Source organism: Nansenia antarctica, assembly GCF_963989245.1.
Source record: "Nansenia antarctica genome assembly, chromosome: 2".
Taxonomy (NCBI): domain Eukaryota; kingdom Metazoa; phylum Chordata; class Actinopteri; order Argentiniformes; family Microstomatidae; genus Nansenia; species Nansenia antarctica.
In genome coordinates, this window is record NC_137675.1 from 26,778,398 (window position 1) to 26,805,520 (window position 27,123).

Here is a 27,123-nt window from a genome sequence, read left to right on the forward strand (position 1 = left end):
GTGTCTGGAACAAGAGGAGTGTGGGTGTATGTGTGCGTGAGTGAGTGGGGTGGTGAGAGGGGTGTGTGTGTGTGAGTGAGTAGGTGAGTGAGGTGGTGAAAGGTGTGTGTGTGTGTGAGTGAGTGAGTAGGTGAGTAGGTGAGTGAGGTGGTGAAAGGTGTGTGTGTGTGTGAGAGAAGATGTATGTAGTTGCAGAGGTGGTGTGAACAGAGACTACACTCTTTCAGAGAGGGAGATACACACACACTCACCCGGCTCTGAAGAACTCCTTGCTGACAATGTTCTTCAGCGGAACACGCTCACGCAGCTTCCGGAACAGCCGTTGAGAAAACTGACCTGACAGCTGAGGAACAGGGGAGAGAAGAGATGAGAGGGGGAGTGTGTGTGTGTGAGAGAGAGAGAGTGTATGTAAGACAGAGACAGGGGGAAAGAGAGAGAGAGTGTATGTAAGACAGAGACAGGGGGAAAGAGAGAGAGAGTGTATGTAAGACAGAGACAGGGGAAGAGAGAGAGAGAGTGTGTGTGTGAGACAGAGACAGGTGAAGAGAGAGAGAGAGTGTGTGAGACAGAGAGAGAGAGAGTGTGTGAGACAGAGAGAGAGAGAGAGAGAGTGTGTGAGACAGAGAGAGAGAGAGAGTGTGTGAGACAGAGAGAGAGAGTGTGTGAGAGAGAGAGAGAGAGAGAGAGAGAGAGAGAGAGAGAGAGAGAGAGTGTGTGTGTGTGTGAGACAGAGACAGGGAGAGAGACTCAACATGAGAAAACTATGCACCGTGAAAACAACTTAGTGATCCCCCTCATAACGCGTAATGTCAACCCTCATTCAGCATGTCTATCCAATGCCCAAGTCGCCCCTGCAGGCTTCTGGATATCGGACATACATGTACATTGGCTAGACCACCACCCCTCACCGCACCTGTCAGTACACAGCTGAGAACCGAAAGGCAACTGAGGACATAGCCAGCAGAAGCTAACGAGCATGCCTACTAGTACTCAAGTAAACACCAGCAGCACAAACGGGTGGAGGTGGACAGACACCTAGCATTGTACCTAGCTAGCACTGCCTAACGTTAGCTAACTAACTACAGGGTTGTTTAAAAAGCAAGGTCATGGGCTTGTACAACTGACTTGTAAGCCACCATCTCCTGAGAGAGAATTATCGAACCATGCAAGAGGTGCTAAAGCAGTTTGCGAGCCGTGGCAAACTGCCTCGCGACGTTTGAGTGGATAGTAGGTCAGTAGGAAACAGGTCAAGTGTATGGAGCTATTTTAGTGCCATCAGAAATTGAATTGTATTTGACAGATTGAATTGAATATGAGCACAAATTGAATTGTATTCGACAGATTGAATTGTATTCAATTCAGTTTTCATTATTTTCATTCAGTTTTCAAATTCAGTTCTCAAAATACAATTCAGTTTTTCTCAAAATACGAGTTCAGTTTTAGAGGCACTCATCCGGGGACTCTGGGCTAGGTAGAATAATAGAGCACCGATTCTAACTCCCATCCCTCCCATCCGACGTCGTTATGGAGAAAAGTAATGAAATAGGCGATAATGAAATGTGTGTCCTTTCAGTCTGCCTGAGGTGTTGTAGTTTTTTTTTTAGTATAACAGGCTAATGGGTTTATTGTGAGTTTACTTTGATTGTTTGTTTATTGCCTTGATCACCGTATTGAGAAGTCATATGGTTATGGGGGGTGATATTGCAAGGTAATTCAAGCACCTGCGCATCTTGCATGGCGGTAGTGGAGAGAGAGGGGAGCGATGTATTTTTGTTGACCGCATTATACGCATATTCTATAGGCTAGGCCTACGCATTGTTTGTTATTTTTCTGGTTTTGATCGCTTATGGATTATTTTTGTACGTCGCCAAGTTTGATTGTTCTATTCAATAAATGATCTCGCTACAGGTGTCATATAACCCTAACCCATATCCTGTCATATAAAAGTACCTTATTGAATCTCCAGGTAATGTATTTCTGACATCCATCACTTTTGCTGTCGTTAAGATCAGGGATCTCAAGTCTCACGCATTGGGCGTAAGACACACGCGGCGTGTGAGCGTGTGAACGGGTTGAAATGCGTGTGTCTCACGCCCAATGCGTGAGACTTGAGAGCCCTGATTAAGATACTTTATTTTTCTGTTTGGTAGTCTGTCCAATGTGACACTTGCCCTCCTCCACCGGCCCTAGTTTTGGATCTAGCTTGCTGTTCATTATTTTCATGATAAATCGTAGCTAGCTAGCTATAACATCTTCATATACACCATACAGGCTAAATACTGATTAACAGTAATCACCCTAACCCTACTTTGGCAAATGCCCATTGAACAGATTTATTCATTATCCTATCTTAAGAAAACGAATGTAACACTCTCATCTGGGGATTTACACGGCAAATCAAATGAAGAACTACACATCCCTGATGACAGGGAGATGACATATGACTGCTCTGATGAATCAACCCCTATTTCATCAATTTTCTCTATATAACGACGCCGATCATTGATCGGCAACGACACTATATAATAGTTTGCCTAACTGGCCATCGGATTTGGGCTCCTAATATCTAAAAAGCACTACGGTTTTCTTATTTTATCGGATTAAAGTAGCTAAGACCAGACATTTCCATTGACCGCCAGTCAAACTTCTACACTTCTAATCACCCAAAAAGGGGCGTGGACATGACGGGAGAGCAAAGTACCCGGATGCGTTGCTCTTATGAATTCGGATGGGAGGGATTAGAATCGGTGCTCTATTATTCTACCTAGCCCAGAGTCCCCGGATGAGTGCCTCTAAAACTGAACTCGTATTTTGAGAAAAACTGAATTGTATTTTGAGAACTGAATCGTATTTTGAGAAAAAACGAATTGTATTTAGAGAAACTGAATTTGAAAACTGAATGAAAATAATGAAAACTGAATTGAATACAATTCAATCTGTCAAATACAATTCAATTTGTGCTCATATTCAATTCAATCTGTCAAATACAATTCAATTTCTGCTGGCACTAAAATAGCTCAATACAAGTGTGACGGGGAGGCAGGCGAGCTGCCAGCGACCCAGCTGGAACACTTTCCGTTGGCTAGTTCGACAAGACTCTATAGCAGAGGTTCCCAAACTTTTTTTAACCAAGGCACCCCTGAAGCTTTCCCCCTTCTCCAAGGCACCCCAACTCTACGAAGATTTTAAAAATGCCTCGGAGCTTAAACTAAAAACAATACACGATGAATTGGTTTGAAAATGTGTGTTTATATATAATACATAAGTATTGCCCCAATGAATTTTAACAAGATAATAAAAGTCATAAATGAACTGTAATGGATGGGCAAGAATGCATAGGTCAGTCAAACTATCGCTAAATTAAATAAAATTGTGGCCCTCAAGGATTGTACAATATGGGAGGAGACTCAGAGGGAATTCTTCACACAAATAAAATATCAAAGGCCTGTATAATCAATCAATGGAACAATGCTTTTTGGGGGGGCTTAAAATAATGCCTTAAAATGTAATTCTCATTTCAATGCTCATTCTGAGATTATTATTTCACATCTGAACCAAACGGGTAACTCACAACTATAATAATTTAACAATAATAATCATGACAGAATTGTAAAAATTGAGAGAAATACAAAACAAAGAAATATGTTGTGCGCATTAGTGGGACACATGCGCCTGCTTTTGGGAGCCTCTTTATGCGGGGAGAGATAGTGGACAGCGCGACACGCAGGTCCTGTTCCACTGACAGACGCGTGCGTGTCTTGTTCTTGACGTATGCTAGAGAAGAAAAAGCCAGCTCGCACAAGTAGGAGGTTGGGAAGGGTAAAAGCACCTTGATGGCGCTCTCTGAGAGAGATGGATATTCATGTCCCACAAGCAGCCAAAACCTATCCAAACCTAGCTCACCATGTTTGAGCTTCAGTGTGCGGTCCATAATGAGCTCTGCCAGTTCATCTTGAGCTTTGCTGCTCAAACTAGCGGCTGATGCTGATGAGAGGGGGTTGAACGGATCCCGGAGCCAGTCGAAGTCTTCGTTCATTGGAGGGAAATAGGACTCAAATCTCTCCTCCAGCATACGTAGGTGCGCAGCGATCAGATTCAAGAAAGACGCTGACTTGTGTGCTGCGTCATTGGCCGTCAACGTAAACATTTCAATGTTTTTCTTGGCCACCCCGTCTTGCCACCGTCTCAATTTGGATCGGAATCCTTCAGTTTGTCTGTCGCTGTCAGGATATTCTCAGCCTTCCCTTGCATTTTTATGTTGAGGTCATTAAGGTGGCTAAAAATATCTGCCAGATAAGCAAGCTTAATCCACCACGATTCATCTTCCAATTGTTCTTTGTATGGCAAGTCGTGCTCACTGACAAAAGTTATCAGTTCATCTCGGAGCTCATAGACACGGGATAACACCTTGCCCCGCGACAGCCAGCGGACCTCTGTGTGTAATAAGAGCCTCTCATGCTCGGACCCCATCTCATTGCACAATGTGCTGAACAGCCGTGACTTCAGCGGGCGTGATTTTACATAATTAACCATTTTCACCGCTTGGTCCAAGACTTCAGTGAGGAGTAGTTAGTTAGTAACTAGTAGGCCTAGTTAGTAAATTAATATCTTTCAAATCTGAGAAATATATATTTTATTTGCTTATGAACTCCATTGCACATGTAATAAACAAACGTTTATTAATGTATTATTATTATAATTTTATATTATATATATATATATATATATTTTTACGCGCAGATTTGGCGGCACCCCCGGACAGGTGCTGCGGCACCCCAGGGTGCCGCGGCACCCACTTTGGGAACCTCTGCTCTATAGTATACGGTCAGTTAGAAATGGCTAGTTCGTTAGCACTGTCGAAAACGTTGCTCGGTTGGTGTTTCTACGTTCCCGACGGTGTCGTGGTTTGTGCCCGTCACTTGTTTTGTGTCAAATGCATACCTTCCTACGGTTAAGAAGCGTGACGACATTTTCTCTGTGCTTTTTCGTCGGTTTTTGTTTGTCGTCCTTTCCGGATTTCGAGCTGGGCGCCATTTTCCGATGTACCATTCTCTGAGGCTTCGCTACCTCCCCGCCCCCTTGGCCCTTCCCATTGGCTGCCGGAGTCCGAGGGAACGCTCCGATTCGCTGATAAGGACGTAAATCAAATCCTAACGCAACACTGTTCACTCTCTGGATTGGTTACCGGTATTTTCACTTCTTCACGCTGCAGAGGGGGGGGGGGGGGGTTAAATGCAGCTCTGCTCCGTAGACGCCATCTGGTGGTGTATTTGCGTTAGTGCACCGTCCATGCTTCGGTAAATTATAACCTAACGCATTATATTTTTTAATCATAATTAAGCAATGATAATAATAATAATACGTTAGACTTATATAGTGCTTTTCTAGACACTCAAAGACGTGCTGGGGACACATGGGAAGGAGGGGGAGAGAGCACAGCTTCTACCCCAGGGCCATCCAGGCCCTGAACACAGCAAAGACCTAGGTTCTGGGCCCTGGACAGTCTGGACGGATTGATGGCAGCTGCTGGACTGAAAAAATCAGGTGTAGTGCTGAGGCACAAATATGTACATTTCTAGCCTGCAAACTGCGACACTTCAAATGAATGTGCAATAACACTATGTGCAATATGACAACCCTAGTCGTCTATCTGTACAGTATAGTGGATAGTGTACATAGCCTTTATTTATGTAAACCAGCTCCTTCCCTTCTTGTGTTTTTTTTAGTTTTTTTTTCTTTCCTAGCACCAGGGGAGCCACCCCTCCTAAATTTCGTTGTTTGGTACCTGTACTATAGCAATGACAATAAAGACCATTCATTAACTGGTGAAGGCGAGCTTGAAGGATGGAACGATATAGTTATGTGCCAGGAAGACAGTTTTACAGTAGTAAATTGCAAAGTATTTTTTTTTATTGAAACATGGCATGAGAAAATACAAAATAGTATTTGCATATAATATTTGCATCAACATACCCCTATTTCCTTTTTTCCCCACAATGAATGTCTAGCACAAATGCAGAATGTGCAGAAATGCAACCAATGTGCAAAGAAAGACTGAGAAATACAGTAATGAATGTGCAATCTAACCCACCACCACAACCTCACACATGACACAACCTCAACACAATGTATTCAGAATAATGGAGGAATACCAATAGCTATTGAAGAGAGACCCCCAAAACCAAGTTAAGTATAATGATTCACAAGTGTGTTTAAGGCTATCACTATTCCCACTCAGGTCAGTTTCCTGTACGCACTTTAGCTTTACTCCAGTGTGACGTATATCTAATATCAAAGTGCAGTCTCTAACAGCAGAACATTGGTACAGTAACCTTTGTGCTAACCTCACCCCAAGATCATCTTTGTGCCAACAACCCTTTCTTCCTCATGTGAACACAGTGTTTGTAATAATGTGAGGTTTTCACTTTTGGCTTAACAGTGAGGTAGTGTGCACGATGAAGCTACTTAACAGTGGAAAATGCACACCCAATAAAAACTCATTTTTGTGATCAGAGAACAAAACCATATGGAATTGTTATTAAATGACTGCATGGACGAGCCAAGGAAAACAGCCCATAATTAACAACAGTACGTAACAGCATCAAATCTGACAGGAAGAGAGGTAGAGAAGTTCTACAGCACCACAGTAGGAGAAGACAGCAGGAACAGTTATCTAAGACACATTAGAAGTCCTCTGAATAATACATTTCATACCTTTGAAAACAGCAAAGTAGAAAAATAGATCTAGAAAAAGTTAAGAGACATTAAGTTACAGTTAGCAGGTGCGGGTATAGAATTATAGGATGTATAAGGCTATGTTTAGAGGGTGACAATAACTCCGGGGGGGGGGGGGGGTACGATCACTCGGGGGCGGTCTCTGACGCCTCGCTCTGCGCGTCCATCTCCTCGTCGCTGTCCCCCGCGCCGGTGCGACCCATCACACGGCGCATGTTGAAAGGCACGTCTCCACGCCTGCGGATCAACCGACAACGTCAGTTACTTTTTAAAACCGACAACGTCAGTTACTTTAACGACGTTACTTTTAAGAACTTCTGACTGGTGCAGTCCCGCTGATATTTTTCATGTTACCACCCCAGGCCACGCAGTCAGTTACTTTAACGCAGCTGGAAGTTATCATTATAGGAGCAAAACACACACAACCAGGTTTGGTCTTATAACAGTGTCATACTATAACAGTGTGGTATTGTACTTTCGCTAATACTTTTGGTACCCGTGGCCACAACATCACATGCAAGCACTCATCATCGCTGTCTGATGTTTCACAACCAGGGGGGTATTCCATCAACTTCGCTAAAGGAAAATCCAGGCTTATTTTTGATAACTCACACAAGACTTATCAGAATAAGCCTGGATTTCCCTTTAGCGACATTGATCACATGGTGGTGTTCAATCAGATGAAAGACAGCATGGGGGTGCATCATCATCATCATCATCAGTGGTTGCGGTGGCGGGGGGGGGTACGTACCTGAGTTTGCTCTTCAGGGTGCTGACCTCGCGGTTCATGGAGTCCGCCGACTCCGTGGCGTCGTCCAGCTCCCGCTGCAGCTTCCTGCGGTAGGCGTTGGCACGGGTCACTTCCTCCTCCGCCTCCTCCAGCTGCCTCTTCAGCTGACGCATACGGCTGTTCAGCTTGTCAGCCTGTCAGGGCGCAGAGACACGGAGGTCAGGGAGGCAGAGAGAGAGAGAGAGAGATGGGGGAGAGAGGTGTGAGAGAGAAAGGATGAAGAGAGGTGTGAGTGAGAGAAAAAAGGATGGGGAGGTAGAGAAGGATGAAGAGAGAGAGGTGTGAGAGAGAAAAAGAAGCAAGAAGAGGTCAGAAAGTGTCTGTTTCCATCTATCTATATGTCAGTCTCTCTCTCTCTGTCTGTCATGTGAATGGAAGGTTTGAGCTCCTGTAGAGCATAAAGCACTGAGTTCAATGGATGCGCTCCAGCATGTACAAGTGCATGCAAATATTAACCCAAAATCATTATGTCTTGTGGTTCACGCACCTGTGATGGAGTACACCGTGGTGCCCAACTAATATATGTCATTTAGCTGACGCTCTTATCCAAAGAGACTTACATTGCCGTGAGTGCATACATACATTTTTCAGTATATATGGTCCCAGCGGGAAACGAACCCACAACCTAAGCATTGCCAGCCCCAGTACTCTACCAAGTAAATGAGTCACAGAGGATTACCGTCTAGTGCAGTGTTTTTCAACCACTGTGCCGCGGCGTGAGAGATCATCAGATGTGCCGTGGGAAATTATCAAATTCCACTTAATTGGTCCAGAAAAATAAAGGCGCAAAAAAAATAAAAATAATTCAAACTGCTCTCGTATGGTTGTGCAGGTGGCGGTAGCGCGATTAATAGCTTAATCTGACGTTGTTGATTTTTATATATTTAGAGAGAATTAGAGATGCGGGCAGACAAGTGACAACGCTAACAACAAAGATGGCTGAAGAGGGATCCTGCTGCACCGACTCCATTGTGCTTTGTGGTGGACAGCTATCAAACAGTGCCATGGTCCCTAGCAAGCTTAAACACAATCTGCAAACAAAACACCCGCCAAAACACCAGCTGTTGTTTTCCTATGCACTGCCTCGAGCAGCGTTCTCGCCAAAAGCGAATTTTATCCAAAACTCTGATTCCAAGTGAAGCAAATGTTCTAGTGAGAACACACCCTAAGAGACATTAATATTACTGGACTGCAAAGCCATTGTGAACACGATGCTTAGCTCTGATATCATTAAAGACATTGCCAAAGTTCCCCTCTCGATTAAGACGATTGCCAGACGCATTGATGACATGTCTGCAGACATCGAAAGTGTTGTTTTGGAGAAGATACGTGGTGGCAGTGGGCAGTTTGCTTTGCAACTTGAGTCTTGGCTCAACTCTTGGCCAATGCACGCCTTTGTGGATGGAGACACAATCACAGAACATTTCTTTTTTGCAAGACATTGCATCAAAAACAACAACAGGGGAGGACTTCAGGGGGACCGCTGCGTAAGTGTCTGCACTGATGGAGCAGCAGCTATGTTGCCGAGACTTTACCAGCGGAGATAGCCGTTGTTCGTATGGTAAACTTTGTAAAAACAAGACCTCTGAAAAGCTGCTTATATGCAGCATTATGTGAAGAGATGGGAGCCCAGCATAAGATGTTATTGCTCCATACGGCGGTCCCGCGGAAAAGTGCCGGCCCGCGTGTTTGAGTTATGGGAGGAGCTGAAAACATTGTGCGCAAGGCTCGCATACATGGCCAACATACAGGGCTAGGCTTCGCACTGAGTGTGTATAACGACAAGTTCTTATAATGTTACATATTTGAAAAACACTGGTCTAGTGAGTGTGTGTAGCTACCTGGTCTTTGTACTGCTCTGTGTTGCGTCTCTCGTCGTCCACTGACAGCATGACCTCTTTGAGCTTCTTCTCCGTGCGTCGGACCATCCTGGACGCCTGCTGGCGCTCCCTGGTGGAGGAGAGGAGAAGGGTCATTTTATTATTATTATTATTATTTTATTTGTTGGGAGATTTTTTTATTGGATAGAGTTAGTGAAGATAGGACGGTATGGAGGACCAAGTCTGTCAAAATTAACAATAAATATATAGACACATAAATGAATGTATGAACAAATAAATGAATGAATACACAGTATAACAAAATGCATTTCTATATTTATTTATTCTTTTCCACATTCATTCTTTCTTTTCCACATTCATTCTTTCCCCGATTATCAGATCTGTATGCAAATATGGGGGCGTGTTTCGCATTTTCATTGGTTGATGCCCCACGCATTTTCATTGGTTGATACCGCGCGTGACGTGGTAAAAGCGACAAAGTAGAGATCGTCCTTGGGCCAAACCATTTTTCATTACCATCTGGGTGGGCAAATTCTAGATGTGATTTTTTTTATTCCTTTACATCCCTAGATTATGTTTTGATATGATATACCTTTTGGTTTGGCAGCTTATTAGTGGTTATCACCTCTTAAAGGTATGGACTGCTTTTCTTCAAAAAAAGAGTTTTGCCAGAAAAAGTCCCCTGCCATCTCTTGCTCCCCTTCGTATGATTCGCTCGTAGGTCGGGCTGTGGTTGTGATAGAGACGTGAGACCAGAGGGTTTTTTACGCACCTGAGTCTCCTGAACAGTAGATATCGACCCCTAGTCGATCAGACCTTCTTAGGCTGAGCTATGGTCACGTTTCCACACCTACCCCTCTTTAATATTGTTTCTTTTTTGTAATGTATTTGCCTTACCTTGATTCCTAGATAAATGGTTCAAAAGGAAAACATTAAGTTAACAAATGTAAAACTGCACTGTTTGAATTGTAAATTATTTGTAGAAGACTAAACAGGTGTAGCATTTTTGCCCACCTAGTGCGGGTCTCTGAAATAGAGGAATACATCTAGTTTGACATTAAATTACCAACCTTATTCTAAACTAAAATATTGTCAGGGTGCAGTAATTGGGGCAGATCTCATTACAACTTAGAGGCGCTACAAACAAGGAATCTTCTGTAAATTTCACGTAAATTAAGTTACATTAATATTACTACAATATAAAACCCTGTCTCAAGCCTGGGTACACAGCAGGCTACAGAGTGCTACAGATTAAAAACAAAAAAACAGCCTAAAACATAATCAGTTAAAAACATTTAACTTTAACAAAAAAAAAACAAAAAACAAAAACACAAGAATGAACACAGTTCAACAGTCAAAGGCCTTTTTGAATAAGGGAGCCAATGTAGTGAGTGTAGAATGGGGGCTATGTGGGGGTTATGTGCTCGTATTTGCGGACTCTCATCAGGATCCTGGCAGCGCTGTTCTGGATGCATTGCAGCTTCTGTATGCTTTTGCCAGGAATCCTGATGAAGAGCGCATTGCAGTAGTCCAGTCTTGAGGAGATAAAGGCATGGACAAGTTTCCTGAGGGTTAGAGTGGGACGGAGTTTGGAAATATTTCTGAGATGATAGGAGGTTTTGCACAGGTGTTTTATATGGTCACTGAAGGTCAGGTGAGGGTCAAACCTAGGGAAAGCAACTTCCTTCTCTAGCACCTTGGACAGGAAGGCAAGGTTGGAGACTAGGTCAAACCCATGGATGGGTACATTTATTGTTTTCAGAATTTTTATGTTTAAATATACAAATTATACATTATCTACTTAAAATAGGCATTTTCCCAGACTTTTCCAGAATAGAAATCTAATCAGTAAAAACTAATCTAAAACTAATCTAAGCAAGCCTTTAGAATATCGATAATAACACATACAATACATACACATCTTACTATACTCCTCTTACTGTAGGCTATTGCCAATGTTTTGAACGATATGTACTGTCTCTGCTTAGAAAACACATTGATCCACTGCTAGATGTTTTTCAATTTGCCTATAAACAGAACCGTAGCACAGAGGATGCTATTCTCTATATCACACATTCTGTATCCAAGCACCTTGAGAACAAAAAGGCCTATGCCCGAATTATGTTTGTTGATTTTAGTTCCGCCTTTAATACGGTACAACCCCACGTGCTCTTAGGAAAGCTCAAAGACATGGGTGTCAATAGTACTTTAATCAAATGGATCCATTCCTTCATGTTAGAAAGAGAACAGCAAGTGAAAGTCAATGGAACACTGTCAGTGACTAAACACTGCAGTATGGTGTCCCCCAAGGTTGCATTCTGTCCCCATATCTTTTCTCAGTATACAGCAACGACTGTAAAAGTAACCACCCAAGCAACCATATTATAAAATATGCTGACGACACTGCAATTCTAAGTCTCCTTGCTAAAGATACAGACCCCTCGGTGCTCCATGATGAGATTAACATATTCATTAAATGGTGCGACAGCAACCATCTCATCTTAAACCTCACCAAAACTCAGGAGGTTGTGTTAGACCCAAGGCAGGTAACTGACCATGAGCCTGTGGTCGTCAAAGACCAAATAATCATCCAGGTGCCCTCTTATAAGTACTTAGGTATTCAATTAGACAACCATCTCTGCTGGAATACACACATAGACAGCTTATGTAACAAACTACAGCAGAGGCTTTATCACCTGAGGCGACTCAGACTTTATGGGGTGAGAAAGCAGATCATGAGAAAAACATTTTGTATATCAGTCCATTGTTGAAAGTGTAATCAGATATGGAATAATTGTGTGATTTGGCAACTTAACTGTACAACAAAAAAACAGACTAGTCAGCATTCACAAAACAGCCATGAAAATTGTAGGTGAAAGAGATATGTGATCCTAAATAAACTATATGAAAAAGCTGTCCTGGACAAGGCTAATAAGATCGTCGCAGACCCCCAACATCCGCTCTCCACAGAATACGAAGTTCTCCCCCTAGGTAGAAGGTTTCGCATGCCAAGATGTAATAATAAGCTCTTAAAACTATCATTTGTCCCATTCTCCATTAAACTAATCAATTCTCCATTAAACTTTTACTTATCAAATGTACATTTTGTGATATAAACGCAGTGGAGACACTCTCAGCTGTCTTGCATCGCGCATAGCCCAGAGCGTATGTCTAATTGAGTCAACTGGTATTGTGGTTATCACCAAGTTCTCCCATACAGTGATGATGGACTAGTATAGACCATTGCCGACATGTGTGAAAGGGGACAACACGGGAATAGCTTGGGATGTCGACATAGTTTGGGATTCCATGGAAATTATAGGGAGAAACAGGCTGTGTGAGAACGGGGCTATAGACGACTAACGACTCTCTCCCCGTCTGTGATGATAACTGCGTCGCTGCTTTCACACGGCTGCTTTCACACGTCACGCGCGGTATCAACCAATGAAAATGTGTAGGGGCGTGGACAACATGCAAGATACGCCCCCAGATATTTGCATACAGATCTGATAAAGTGGAAAAGAAAGAATAAATGTGGAAAAGAAAGAATGAATGTGGAAAAGAAAGAATGAATGTGGAAAAGAATGTGGAAAACAAAGAATGAAAGTGGAAAACAAAGAATGAATGCGTAAAAGAATAAATAAATATAGAAATGTATTTCGTTATACTGTGTGTATTCATTCATTTATGTATCTATATATTTATTGTTAATTTTGACAGACTTGGTCCTCCATAGGACAGGAAAGTAAGGAGGAGCGGTTATATCAGCAGGGCATGGACCGGATTCGAACCCATGCCAATGGGCATATGTATGAATGATCTTTATTGTCATTCTAACAGGTACAACAACATTTAAATGCAAGGCAAGCACTAGGTGCTAACAAACAAACACAGTTCTAAGATAATAAAAAAAACAAGAATGAGACATAAATAGGAGGGGATATAAATAAAAGTGATTGGTAGACATCTGAGAATGTATCTATTATGTGAACTTCTATACACTATATGGCCTATTCACAGGGGGGTATATATACAGGGGGGAGTTAGCATGTAAGTGTGTACTTTTATAAACACATAAACATATGGACTAGTAGACTTCTATACAGTATGCACTGTAGACCGCGGTGCTAGACCCCTGGACCACCCCAGGCCACGAGAGTGAGGAGCCATGAGTGAAACTAGACAGAGTTTGACAGTTTGTCTCAGAGGCTTCCTTGAGGAATCAGCAATTGCCTCTGGCCAAGAAGGAATGCATTGTGATCAAGTCAAAGGAAACACTACAACTTGACAGGTGTAATTAGTTTTTAAACAAATAGGTTGGAGCTGTGGACAAGGTGGCGCCACACACACACATTACTTGAACACTGCCTGACTACGTGTACTGTATCATATTGCATTTCATCTTCCTGTATTGTTTGCGCAGCATTTTGCACTATTGATTCCACTGCAGTACGACTGGTTCCGCTGTAGTACGACTACCATCGCTTTATTATTGTTTCTACTTCTGTACATTGCATGTAATAAAAATACATTCTGACACACACACACACACACACACGTTCCTCAGACACACACTTCTGCTAAATGCCAAAAGACGCATCTGTTCCACACACACACACACACACACACACACACACACACACACACACACACACACACCACAAGGGTACTCACTTGGACTCGATGTCCAGCTGTTCCTCCAGGGCGGCGATCTTGGCCTCCAGGGCGGCGATGGAGGACTTGTACTTGTTCTTGACGGCACCCTCCAGCTCCTGCAGCTTCAGCTTCAGCTCCTTGTTCTGCCGGTCCAGCTGGGAGCGCACCCCCTCCAGGCGCTGGGAGGTACTGCGCTCTGCCGCCAGTTCTGTGGTGAGCTGGTCCGCCTGGGTCAGAGAGATAGTTATTGTGGTATACGGAAACATCAGACAATGAAAGGAAGGGACCCGATATACGGTCTAACATGATGGGTTAGTCTTCCACAATGTAGTGCTCCTACCCCGTAACCATACATCTCAAAATGTCAAACTAACACACTGAATAACAGAACAACAAGCTTTAGTCAACCATTTCTCTCCAGTGTACTAGAATTGATCCTTGAGGGGAAAATTAAAGCGTTTCAGCAGCTCACATCCCAAACAACAACAAAATAAAGTAACTATAGAATAAAACATCTGAAACATTATATCCAGTAGAAGAACAGTCCAGAATAATTTAACGCCCTCCAGCCTGACTCTGGACTCTCCATCACCCCGACCGAGCCAGTCGGAGGAGTTGTAGTCCAGTCTTATTGCGGCAGGCAGAAAAGATCCTCCTATAGTAGCTCCTCCTCAGCTCCTCCTCACCTACAACCAGTTCATTTACCTGCAGCGTGGTTCTCCTGAAGCGGTCGTTGACCATCTCCGTATTCAGCTGCTCCTCCTCCAGCTCCTCCTCCAGCTGGGAGATGCGGGCCTCCAGCCTCCTCTTCTCGTCCGCTGACAGGGAGCTGAGAGAGAAGAAGAAGAAGAAGAAGAAGAAGAAGGAGAGATGTTCGGTTGGGGAGAAAGAACAATCTCGCCTATTGTTGAAAAATATCCATGTTATGGTACACATGTGGGGAAAACTAGGGTTAGGGTCAACGTAGCACCGAACCCTAACCCTAGTTTTCCCACATGTACCGTATTCCCACATGTACTGTAACATCCACACAGTTTGTTTCTGGGTCCTACTTCTTGGCAGTGAGGCTGGTGATCTCATCATGCAGCTCGTCTCTCTCTGTCTGGGCCTGTCTCTTCATCCTCTCTGCCGTCGCCAGGTCCTGTGGGGGACAGTTACGGAGACATTTTCGGCGTTTAGCACTTAGCAGACACTTTTTTATCTAGAACGACTTACAAACACATTTGACTAAGTCAGCGAATCCTCTATCCATCAGTCGTAGGAAGAAGAAGTCAATGGGAAGAGGAAGGAGAGGAGGGTGCGAGAGGACTGGAGCACAGAGACTAAAATGCCGGTCGAGAGAGGACTCTGGCGTCGCTTGTTCGCCGCTTCTCCACCCGGTGAAATCTAGGTGTAATTACACTATACAGAGTAGATTGTCCTACAAAGACACTTAGATTTAGATTTAGTCATCTAAAAATGTATTAGACCCCTACATTTTTTTTTTTTTTTGTCTCTGTTTATTATTACTACTCGATCTTTTCAGTTTGTTAAGCGTCTTTGAGTGTCATCACACTTTTATCATAACATTTAAAAAAAACAAAAATCCAACACTTTTTTTTCTTTCACTTTCACAAAACCTCATCACATTGGAACATAAACAAAGACAAAAAAAGACTGGGCCTCAACCCTACCTCCTGGAGCTGCATGGCGTCAGCTTCCATGGTCTTGACCTTCCTCTCATTCTCCTTGGCCTCGTTCAGGGCCTCCTCCCTGGACACACGCAGGTCCTCCAGCTCCCGCATCTGCTCCTTCATCAGGGCCTGGTGGAAGACATGGAGACAAGGGAGATGTTAACACACTGGGTTCATTCACTCTGAGTCACATTTAAGTACGTGTCGGTAAACCTTTTTGCGGCTCTATAGAAAGTGTGTGTGTGTGTGTGTGAGGGCCTGGTGGAAGAGATGGAGACAAGGGAGATGGAATTAACACACTGTGTTAATAATGAACACACTGGGCCCTATTATGCACTTCTTAACTTGCCGTCTTAAGTCTTAATTAAGACGCACCGCCAGGTTAAGACCTACCGCCACCCTTATTATGCGCTTCATACGTGCTACTGCTATTATGCAGGTGTCGATAGGCGCCCACACATAAGACGTAAGACTCCCGTGCATATATTACTCATTGTGGGAGTGTTCATATGTTAATGAAGTGCACTAGGCGCCCCTGCTATTATGCGATCTGACTTTGCTCCTAGCGCTAAGAAGTGGTTTGAAAAGTTCTTAAGTTTAGACTTCATGCACGTTTTGAAACACGAGCGCGCCTCCGCGGTTTGCGCATGCATGTGGGCACACATGAACACGCACGTGGCTCCACGGCAAGACGTCAATTACGGTCACAGTATAAATGCCACCACTGGCAAATGTTAAGCCAGAGAGAGAGAACAATGGAACATATCCTAGGAAGGAATTATGATAGACGAAGACGGCGCGCCGAGCGCATATACCGGCAACGACTTTGTTACCTCGGGCTGACAGGTAGGCCAAATCTCAAATCAATCCTGGATTCGTGATCTAAGCATTTTAGCGCTTTCAATTGGTGATCCAACTGTTAATAATGCTATAATATATTGCAATTACAATTATATTATAGCCTATTATTAAAATATGTATAATATAGCCTATATATATATATATTCTTTTATTCTGTTTACAGAGCAGCAATGCTTGTATGAGCTGCGCTTCACCCGTCAGGCAGTAACTGACATGTCATGCACGAGCTTGTTACTTTCTTCTGCAGAGAAGCGCGCTGACCTCCTTCTTAGGACTTCCATAATAGCATAGCGCTAAAGACTTCACGCAGCCGGTTCTTAAAGGGAATGGCACCTGGCACGCTGATTGGGTTGATTGAGAAGACGCCCAAAACACACCCATGACTAATTTATTTGCTTAGCGCCGGGTTTTAGGCGCCCACTACCGCACGCATAATGGCAAAGTGGCCTTGACAACGCCTCCACGTCTTAAGTTTAGATCTACCGCCTTGTCTTATTGCTTAAGACTTATGAAGTGCATAATAGGGACCACTGTGTTAATTAACTTTTAGTCACATTTAAGTACTGTGTGTGAGTGAGTGAGTGTGTGTGTGTGTCAACGTACCTGCAGTTTCTTCAGCTGTTTGAGAGCCTCGTCGCGGCCCTTGTTGGCCATGTCTATCTGGGCCTCCAGCTCTCCCAGGTCCAGCTCCAGCTTCTTCTTGGAGGACGTGGCCTGGGAGCGCTGCCTGCGCTCCTCCTCCAGCTCCACCTCCATCTCACGCACCTGAGGAACACAGAGAACCAGATGAACCACAGCTCCACCTCCATCTCACACACCTGGGGAACACAGAGAACCAGATGAACCACGGCTTCACCAACAGACTCCTCCAGGAGAGAACTAGGTGGCACAGCTTCACCAACAGACTTCTCCAGGAGAGAACTAGGTGGCACAGCTTCACCAAGAAACTTCTCCAGGAAGAAGCAAAACTGTGGAATAAATGGCCTTGTTCTCCAGTCATCAACTAAGATGTGGTGTCAAAGTGTCTGTTCAAGCTCGGTACTAAATGTAACGTCCAATTGAAAAGAACTTAAAATAATAAGAAGTAGAATTTACTGAAAGTCAGTGGGATATTCATAAGGTTTTAAAAGTGACTTTACAAGACATATTTGTTTTTTAATTTCTTTTTAGGATTGAGGGTTGAGTAAAATGTCCCCTTATTGAGACCATAGAATATACCATGTCCTCTCCAATAATTGGTTCTAATTTTGTTTTAGTTGGAAACCAATAGTAGTTGGAGAGTTGGAGTAGTCGGTTTAGTTGGAGTCCAATAGTCCCAAATGTTGAGGAGATCAGAGAACACCTTTCAGAGAGAAAGCCATCACAACATGTGGCGCTTGGAGCCGTCTTTGTACCTGCTTGACCAGCTGCTTCCTCCTCTCCTCTCCCTGCTCGTCTCTGCCCTGGAGGTCCCTGTCGAACTGGGCCTTCATGGCCTGCATGTTGACCTCCAGACGCAGCTTGGCGTCCTCCGTGGCCTGCAGCTCGTCCTCCAGCTCCTCCAGCTGCACGCGCATCTCCTCCAGCTGCTGCTCCATCCCGCGCTTGGACCTCTCCAGCTCGTGGACCTGCGGAGGGTTATAGAACAACGTTTTGGGGAAAGTTCTACAACGTTGTTGTCGGGAGTGATGGTGTGTTCAAAACTGGCGGCATTTAAATATGTTTGCAAACTTGTGTTTGCGTGTTTGAACATGTTCCAAACTGTCACTAAGGTATTGTAATATCTTAAGCAGAGCCTCAAAGTTTTAAATGTTTAACATACTTAGTACTTATTTATGTTTAAATAATATAATAATATGCGCCATTTAGCTGACGCTTTCATCCGAAGCGACTTACATTGCAGTGAGCGCATACATTTGTCAGTATATATGGTCCCAGTGAGGATCAAACCCACAACCGGGGTACCACAAGGCTCCATACTTGGCCCACTCTTGTTTAGCCTATATATCAACGACCTACCATCTGTCTGCCCAGAAGTGCATGTACAAATGTATGCTGATTAGGGGTGCAACGGTTCAGTTGGCCCACGGTTCGGTACGGTTCGGTATTTTGGGTCACGGTTTTCGGTACGGTTCGGTTCAGAAACAAACGTTCCAGACCAACTCGACCTCTGACCAAAGGCCGCGTTCGAGGCATTCACGTGGACGCTCCGGCGCTCTCAGAGCTAATTTACGAACGCGGCCAAATTGATCTTCTCGCCATAAAGCTTAAGCGTACAGTGGGCTTCCTGTATAGATTTAAATCTTGCTTTTCCTTGGCTTCCAGAAAACGTCTTGTCTCCGCCCTTTTCCTTTCACAATTGGATTATGGTGATACAGTATATAGGTTTGCTTCTCTGTCCACTTTATCCAAGCTAGACCCCCTGTATCATTCGGTTCTAAGATACATCACCAATAGTGCCTTCAGGACCCATCACTGTACACTGTATAGTCTGGTTGGATGGCCATCTCTTTCTGTCAGAAGGCTCCAACACTGGTACACTCTTGTGTTTAAAATCATCTCTGGCTTCTTACTGAATTATCTGGGCCTGAAGTTCATCCCTATACCGAGTGGCTCCGGTCTCAGGTCTCGTAGATGGCTACAATACAAGGTGCCACTTATCATGAACAATGTTGGAAGGGCAAGCTTGTCTTATTATGGCCCTTGGTCTTGGAATGACCTACAGACTACTTTTAAATTAGAGGCCCTTATTTCCATAAGTATCTTCAAGCGTAGATTAAAGGATGTGGTCACCGCTCGCTGTACCTGCTTTGGTTAGACTTCTCAATGTTTTAATCACCTTGTAAATACCCCTACCATTGTTTGTCTATTGTATTGTTGCCACTGTCTTATGTCCTGTCTTGTTATCTGAACTGTTTTTTTAAGCTACTATTTTGACCCTGTCTTGGCCAGGTCTCTCTTGTAAAAGAGGTTTTAATCTCAATGTGACTTCCTGGTAAAATAAAGGTAAAAAAATAAAAATAAAATAAAAATAAAAAACGAAAACCGAAAACCGTCACGGTTCACTAGTGAATTGAGCCGTGGAACGCAAACCGTACCGTCCGTAAAAAAACCGAGAACCGTTGCACCCCTAATGCTGATGACACTGTTTTATATGTGCATGACAAGAACAAACACCTGGCAGCTGCCAAACTTAGCTCTGCTATGGAAAAAGTCACCAAATGGCTCAACAGCTCTTGCCTCCAGCTCAACGTTAATAAAACTGTAGGAATGTTCTTCTCCAAACAACACAATATGACCACGGCAAACATAACCATTTCAGGGCAAAACATTAGTATAGTTCCGTCGTTCAAATATTTAGGGATCATCATTGATTCAAACCTGACTTTCAAAGAGCACATCAAGAAAGTGTCTGGTAGGGTGAAGTTTGGCCTGGCAAACTTCAGGTACATCAGAAGCTCACTGCCTATGAGTGCTGCCAGACTATATATGGACGCATCAATTATGTCGCACCTCACATATTGTTTGACAAGCTGGGGCCATGCATACAGCACTTCCCTAAAGCCATTAGCCACCCTATACAAGTGGACCCTTAAGGTCATGGACCAGAAGCCCAACAGCACACACTACTGTACCATCCTAGACAAATGTAAATACCTTAGCTGGGAAGACACCATCAAATACAAAAACATCTGTCTCATCCATAAAATTCTGCATAACAAAGCTCCTCCCCCACTTAACTCTTTCATAAACCAGCGTGACCACAGCTTACGGCCCACCAGAAGCACCTCTCGTGGCGACCTTATAGTTCCATTCAGGAAAAGCACCCTCAGTAAGCAATCCTTCTCAGTGATAGCAATAGAAAACTGGAACTCACTACCCAACCAACTCAAAGACATACATACTTACTCCACCTTCACAACACACATGAAAGCCTGGCTGACACAGAACTATACTTGTCCTCATTAATCCCTCTCTGTGCTGCCTCCCCATAATGCCTTTTTGTATGTTTTGTTTTGTTTAATGTATTGCTGTTTGTAAGTGCTTAATGTTGTGTGGCCTGTAATTGTCCTGTGGCTTCTATGTGCTTGAAATGTCGCTGCCCCCATATGTGGTGTTTGTTGTAGCCCCTTCAACCACCTCAGCTTGCTTACGTGTGTTTTTTGTCAAGTGTGATGTTGGGGTACCTTGTCTCAGCCACGTGTTCTTAGAATATTTAAATGTTTTATTTTAACTAATGACGTTACTTTTCAGGATGCCATGTTGCAACTGGCCGGGGACTTCAGCTGAAAATTATCCGACTAGGCTAAAGCTGCCTTTTTTACTGTATTTTATATGGTTCATGTATTTGGATTGTCCTCGATATAATAAACTAATAAACTAAACTAAACTAAACCCTAAGGGCCGGTTTCACAGACAAGGCTTAAGCCTAGTCCTGGACTAAATCACACTTTCAATGTAAAATCTCCATTGAAGATGTTTTTTAGTCTAGGACTAGGCTTAAGCCTTGTCTGTGAAACCGGCCCTGAGTGTTGCTAGCGCCATGCTCCACCGACTGAGCCATAGATACGGAAATCAGAGGCCGGGGGGGGGCGTGGGGATGGGGAGAGACAGAGAGGCTGCCATACAGTAAACAACAACTTCCATCGAGGTACACGGGCGGTCGGTCTTACGTTCTTGCCGACGTCGTCCTTGGAGGAGACCAGGTCTTCCAGCTCGGCCTTCAGCAGCTTGTTGGTCCGGTCCAGCTCGTCCTTCAGGTCCATCAGGGTCTCCAGCTCGCGGGTCAGCGTCAGGGCCTGGGTGTCCTTCTCCCTGGCGTCCGCCTCTGCGAGGTCACGCTCCTCAGCGTTCTTGTTGGAGATGGTCTTCTCCTCCGCTAGCAACTACACAGAGGAGAGATGTTGGGGTGGGGGGGGAAGACAGAGGGGATAGTAAGAGAGGAAGAGAGAGAGAGTTAGTGTTATCTAGGCTAGATCCTAACAGGACAGTTCCAATAAGCGCATGGAAATTATTTTAGACCTATTCACGACACCGTGTGATAGCTTTTTGTCATCCTCGAGGTGATGAAATTAGGGATTTCACTGCCATACAGACAAAAAAGGAAGCGAATTTGTTTGTTTTTTTCAGCTTGATTAATTTCCACATAAATAGATGGTCAGACTGATTTCCTTGCAGGATCTAATTTTTAAGACCTAGCACCTCAGTTCTAGACCGAATAACAGAAATTTGAGACCTTTTTAGGCCTTGTAAATGTTAGACTTTAAGGCTTTTTAAGACCAGCGCAGGAACCCTGTTAGTGAATTCGTCCCATCATCTCCTCCCCCCCTCACCTGGTCAAACTTCTTCTGTTTCCTCTCCAGGTTGTTGACGATCTGCCGGAGGTGGTCCTGGTCCACCGTCATGTCGTCCAGCTCCTGCTGCAGACGGGTCTTGGTCTTGTCCAGCTTGTCGTAGGCAGAGTTCTTCTCCTCCAGCTGCTGGCCCACCCCCTCCAGGTCCCTCTGCAGCCTCTTCTTGCCCTCCTCCGCCCCCTCCAGAGACGACGCCTCCAGCTCCACCTTCTTCTTCATCTCCGCCAGCTGAGGAAGGGAGGGGGTGAGAAGATGATGGACGGGGGGGGGGAGAAAGGTGAAAGGGAGGAAGACAGAAGGAAAGTTAGAATTATCTGAAACAAGGTAGTAGGAAGATAATACAGTACAAAGAGGCAGTGTTCTAGAGATGTTGGGCCTACTGGGAGGTGAAAAAGAGAGAGAGAAAGAGAAGGGTAGAGAGAGAGAGAAGGGTAGAGAGAGAGGTAGAGAAGTATAGAGAGAGAAGGGTAGAGAGAGAGAGGTAGAGAGGTAGATAGAGAGTGAGAGAGGTAGAGAAGTAGAGAGAGAGAGAGGAGTAGAGAGAGAGGGAGAAGGGCTCCACCGACCTGAGCTTGGAGGGTGTAGACTTGCTTCTCCACGTTCTTCTTGCCCTCCTCCTCCTCCTCCAGCATCTCCCTCAGGTTGTTCTGTTCATCCTCCATCTGCCTCAGACGGGTGGAGAAGGACAGCTTCTGACGGGTCTCCTCCTGGAGCAGCTCCTACAGGGAGAGATGGGACGGTTACGACCTGTGTGTGTGTGTGTGTGTGTGTGTGTGTATGGCGTAGCTCACTAAGGCCACGCATGCCATGTAATCGACCATTGACCTACCCTGCATGTCATGTGTGTATGTAAGCTGTAAGTGAGTGAGTGTGTGTGTGTGTGTGTATGGCGTAGCTCACTAAGGCGCATGCCTCTATATATATGGACGCATCAATTATGTCGCACCTCACATATTGTTTGACAAGCTGGGGCCATGCATACAGCACTTCCCTAAAGCCATTAGCCACCCTATACAAGTGGACCCTTAAGGTCATGGACCAGAAGCCCAACAGCACACACTACTGTACCTAGACAAATGTAAATACCTTAGCTGGGAAGACACCATCAAATACAAAAACATCTGTCTCATCCATAAAATTCTGCATAACAAAGCTCCTCCCCCGCTTAACTCTTTCATAAACCAGCGTGACCACAGCTTACGGCCCACCAGAAGCACCTCTCGTGGCGACCTTATAGTTCCATTCAGGAAAAGCACCTTCAGTAAGCAATCCTTCTCAGTGATAGCAATAGAAAACTGGAACTCACTACCCAACCAACTCAAAGACATACATACTTACTCCACCTTCACAACACACATGAAAGCCTGGCTGACACAGAACTATACTTGTCCTCATTAATCCCTCTCTGTGCTGCCTCCCCATAATGCCTTTTTTTGTATGTTTTGTTTTGTTTAATGTATTGCTGTTTGTAAGTGCTTAATGTTGTGTGGCCTGTAATTGTCCTGTGGCTTCTATGTGCTTGAAATGTCGCTGCCCCCATATGTGGTGTTTGTTGTAGCCCCTTCAACCACCTCAGCTTGCTTACGTGTGTTTTTTGTCAAGTGTGATGTTGGGGTACCTTGTCTCAGCCACGTGTTCTTAGAATATTTTAATGTTTTATTTTAACTAATGACGTTACTTTTCAGGATGCCATGTTGCAACTGGCCGGGGACTTCAGCTGAAAATTAGCCGACTAGGCTAAAGCTGCCTTTTTTACTGTATTTTATATGGTTAATGTATTTGGATTGTCCTCGATATAATAAACTAATAAACTAAACTAAACTAAACTAAGCCATGTAATCGACCACTGACCTATCCTGCATGTCGTGTGTGTATGTAAGCTGTGAGTGAGTGAGTGAGTGAGTGTGTGTGTGTGTCATCCTCGTACCTGTACGTCCTGGAGCTGGGACTCGACAGCAGAGCAGCTGTTGGACGCCTTGATGGACTTGCCCTCCACCGCGGTCAGCGTGCTGTTCACGTTGTCCAACTCCGTCTGGACCACAGAGAGAGAAAGAACGAGACCACACAACCACATAAATCTACCGATCCACACACTGTATCAGTCCATCCATCTATTCATCCATTCATCCACCTGCTTTAGTTTCCCCAATGCTAGATTTGACCCCTTTTTCCTCCAGTTCATTGAAAAATGACCGAATTCATAATTCGTCAATGAATCCTAAACTCTTGCGATGCCACAGGCAAGGCCGCCTCGAGGTAGACGCGCGTAGGGCAACAAAAACAGCCTAAAGAATGGACTTATGGACTTGTATAGCGCCTTGTTCCAAAGCGCTTTACAATGGCCTCTCATTCACACACATTCACACACCAATGGCGGCAATCTACCACGCAAGGCGTCAGCCCGCTCATTGGGAGCCATTTGGGGTTCAGTCAGTGTCTTGCCCCCAAGGACACCTCGACATGTGGCCAGCCGGGGTTCGAACCGCCGATCTGCCGACCATCAGACATCGGCTCTACCTCCTGCGCCACAGCCGCCCCAAGGTCATCCTAATAGCCATAACTGCGCCGACAGGCACGTTCCCCCCTACCTGCATCTTGGCCACCTTGTCGGCCAGGTCCTGCCTCTGCCTCTCACTCTCTCCGTGTTTGACCTGCAGCTCCTGGACCTGGGCCTCCGCCTTCTTCCTGCGGTGCTCCGAGTCGCCCTTCCCCTGGGTCAGCGTCTGGAGCTCGATGACCAGCTCGTTGCGCTCGCTCTCCAGGGCCTGCTTGGCCTTGTCCACGGACACCTTATTCTGGAGGACGGACAGGCAGACAGACGGACAGGTTACGATTATATACGGTTATTATAAGGGGTGTCTGTACAGTACTTAAAATTGCTTGATTTTGATAGAATCGATCGCACAACAGTGAAATACTTTTAAGCGTTTCGAACACTGCGTGAACAATTGTTCACTTCCCCCACTTGGGACTGACTCCTCACCCATGACTAAAATAATTTATCACTCTGGAATTCTTTGTTTTTATTTTTCTAGTAATATCCATGATTGAAGCACATTATTATGAATACAATAATTAATTATTTTGGATTTTCTATCGTTATAGAAATAATTCTTAATAATATCTATACAGAGCATGATGCTAAGGTGGCTTATTTTCCCCCGTATCTATGATTGAAGCCCATCACTGCCCATCCCCGCACCAACCTACGGACCTTCGGGGGCAGAGCCTTCAGTGTGGCAGCTCCCACCCTCTGGAACTCTCTCCCCACAGCGATCCGCAACGCCCCCCTACCCTGGACACCTTTAAATCAGCCCTCAAAACCCACCTGTTCTCTAAGGCCTTTGGACTCTAGTCTAGTTTTGTCACTCTCGTTGTCTTTGCTTCTTTGTTTTGTTTTTCTGTTCTGTCTGTCTATGAAGTTATTTTTTCTGAGTGGGGCAGTCCCACTCATATTTTTCTTTTTAATGACAGATATAGTAGAGATTATGACAGGAAGGATGGGTGAGAGAGAGAAGGGATGACATGCAGGATATGTCCGCGGCTGGAATCGAACCAGGAGCCCTGCAGTACATGGTCAACGCTTAATCCACTACGCCACCTAAGCCCCCCTAAGGCGTCCTTGGGTCTGAGAAAGGCGCTATATAAATCTAAGATATTATTAATTTTATTATTATTATCATCTCTCACCCTCTTGGACTGCTCCAGCTGCTCGTTGATCTGGTCGAAGACCTGGTTGTGTTTGTGTCTGACTTCGGCCATCTGCTGCTCGTACGCCTTGGCCTCGTCCTCCAGGCTCTTCTTCAGATGGGTCACCTCCGTCTCACGCTTGGACCTGGAGGGGAGGAGGGGGGGGAGAGAGAGGCGGAGGAGAGGAGGAGGAGAGAGAGAGGGGGAGGAGGAGGAGAGAGAGGGGGAGGAGGAGGAGGGGAGAGTAAGAGAGAGGGGGAGGAGGAGGGGAGAGTAAGAGAGAGGGGGAGGAGGAGGAGAGTAAGAGAGAGGGGGAGGAGGAGAGTAAGAGAGAAAAATTAGGAAGAATGGGAAAGAGAAAGAAAAAGACAATTAAGACACTAGCTGCTGGGTAAAAAACATTTTGAGTCATGACCCATCAAAATGTGCTGTTGTGCCTCATCCCCAACACTACATAATGACAAACTATTTTCATACGCGCTTCCGGGTGTGTGTGTGTGTGTGTGTGTGTGTGTTTGTTTTGTCCTAGTGCCTGAGCTCCTGGTGTGTGTGTGTGTGTGTGTGTGTGTGTGTGTGTGTGTTCTGACCTAGTACCTGAGCTCCTGGTGTGGGTGTGTGTGTGTGTGTGTGTGTTGTCCTAGTACCTGAGCTCCTGGTGTGTGTGTGTGTGTGTGTGTGTGTGTGTTCTGTCCTAGTACCTGAGCTCCTAGTGTGTGTGTGTGTGTGTGTGTGTGTGTTCTGTCCTAGTATCTGAGCTCCTGGTATGTGTGTGTGTGTGTGTTCTGTCCTAGTACCTGAGCTCCTGGTGTGTGTGTGTGTGTGTGTGTACCTGAGCTCCTGCTGAGCGGCGGTGGTGTCCAGCGTGTCCTCCAGCTCCGTCTTCAGGGCCTCCAGCTCCTCCCCCAGGTCCCGGCGGTGCTTCTCAGCCTTGGTGCGGGCGTCTCTCTCCAGGTCCAGGTCCTCCTGCAGCTCAGAGATCTGGGCCTCCAGCTCACGGATCTTCTTCTGGGCCGTGTTCTTGGCGGCAGCCTCCTCCTCGACTCTACGGGGTGAGGATGGGGAAGCATAATGTTTCACTTTATTGCCACCAATAACAGGCTATTAACATCACAGAACCAAATCATCTTGAGATTGGGCGCTTCATTCCACATACATAGAACTGAAATAACACTGCACAGGGACAGAGTACACAGATAACACACAGCTACATAATATATATGATATATCTATACATACACATACATAGTGCCACTAAGTTTTATATATCAAAGTAATGGTAAAAAATTCCTAACTATGGTATACAATTACTGATGTCCAGGGCATAATGTTAGAGCATATGTTTTATCGAGATGTATATATTTCTATGGTATCGAGATCTAAGTAATTCACCTAGAGTTTAGCACAGAACTATGGTAAAATCAGTTCAACGAACGAGTTTAAAACGTTCAATTAAAATTAAGCATCTCTACACTACAGTGGCCAGAAGCATCTATTTTTCTGAGAATTTCTGAATTGAAACAAAAAGGGATTTGTCACTGTCACTA

The 27,123-nt window shown here is 44.7% G+C and overlaps 1 protein-coding gene across 1 annotated transcript in view; it reads right to left on the reverse strand.

Moving 5' to 3' along the window:
- Window positions 1-6,860: 6,860 nt before the first annotated feature.
- LOC308150028 (myosin-9-like) overlaps window positions 6,861-27,123 on the reverse strand; it is a gene marked incomplete at its 3' end in the record, with an annotated part of 50,016 nt that continues 29,753 nt past the window's right edge. The window contains exons 26-41 of the mRNA XM_080522900.1: window positions 26,409-26,621; window positions 25,580-25,724; window positions 24,478-24,684; window positions 23,817-23,921; window positions 22,456-22,608; window positions 21,869-22,117; window positions 21,209-21,421; window positions 17,951-18,163; window positions 17,160-17,321; window positions 15,696-15,824; window positions 15,075-15,163; window positions 14,728-14,851; window positions 14,041-14,249; window positions 9,367-9,475; window positions 7,487-7,659; window positions 6,861-6,972 (exon numbers count right to left, since the gene is read on the reverse strand). Coding sequence (XP_080379026.1) covers window positions 6,861-6,972; window positions 7,487-7,659; window positions 9,367-9,475; window positions 14,041-14,249; window positions 14,728-14,851; window positions 15,075-15,163; window positions 15,696-15,824; window positions 17,160-17,321; window positions 17,951-18,163; window positions 21,209-21,421; window positions 21,869-22,117; window positions 22,456-22,608; window positions 23,817-23,921; window positions 24,478-24,684; window positions 25,580-25,724; window positions 26,409-26,621 — 2,605 coding nt within the window. The remainder of the gene's footprint in view (window positions 6,973-7,486; window positions 7,660-9,366; window positions 9,476-14,040; window positions 14,250-14,727; window positions 14,852-15,074; window positions 15,164-15,695; window positions 15,825-17,159; window positions 17,322-17,950; window positions 18,164-21,208; window positions 21,422-21,868; window positions 22,118-22,455; window positions 22,609-23,816; window positions 23,922-24,477; window positions 24,685-25,579; window positions 25,725-26,408; window positions 26,622-27,123) is intronic.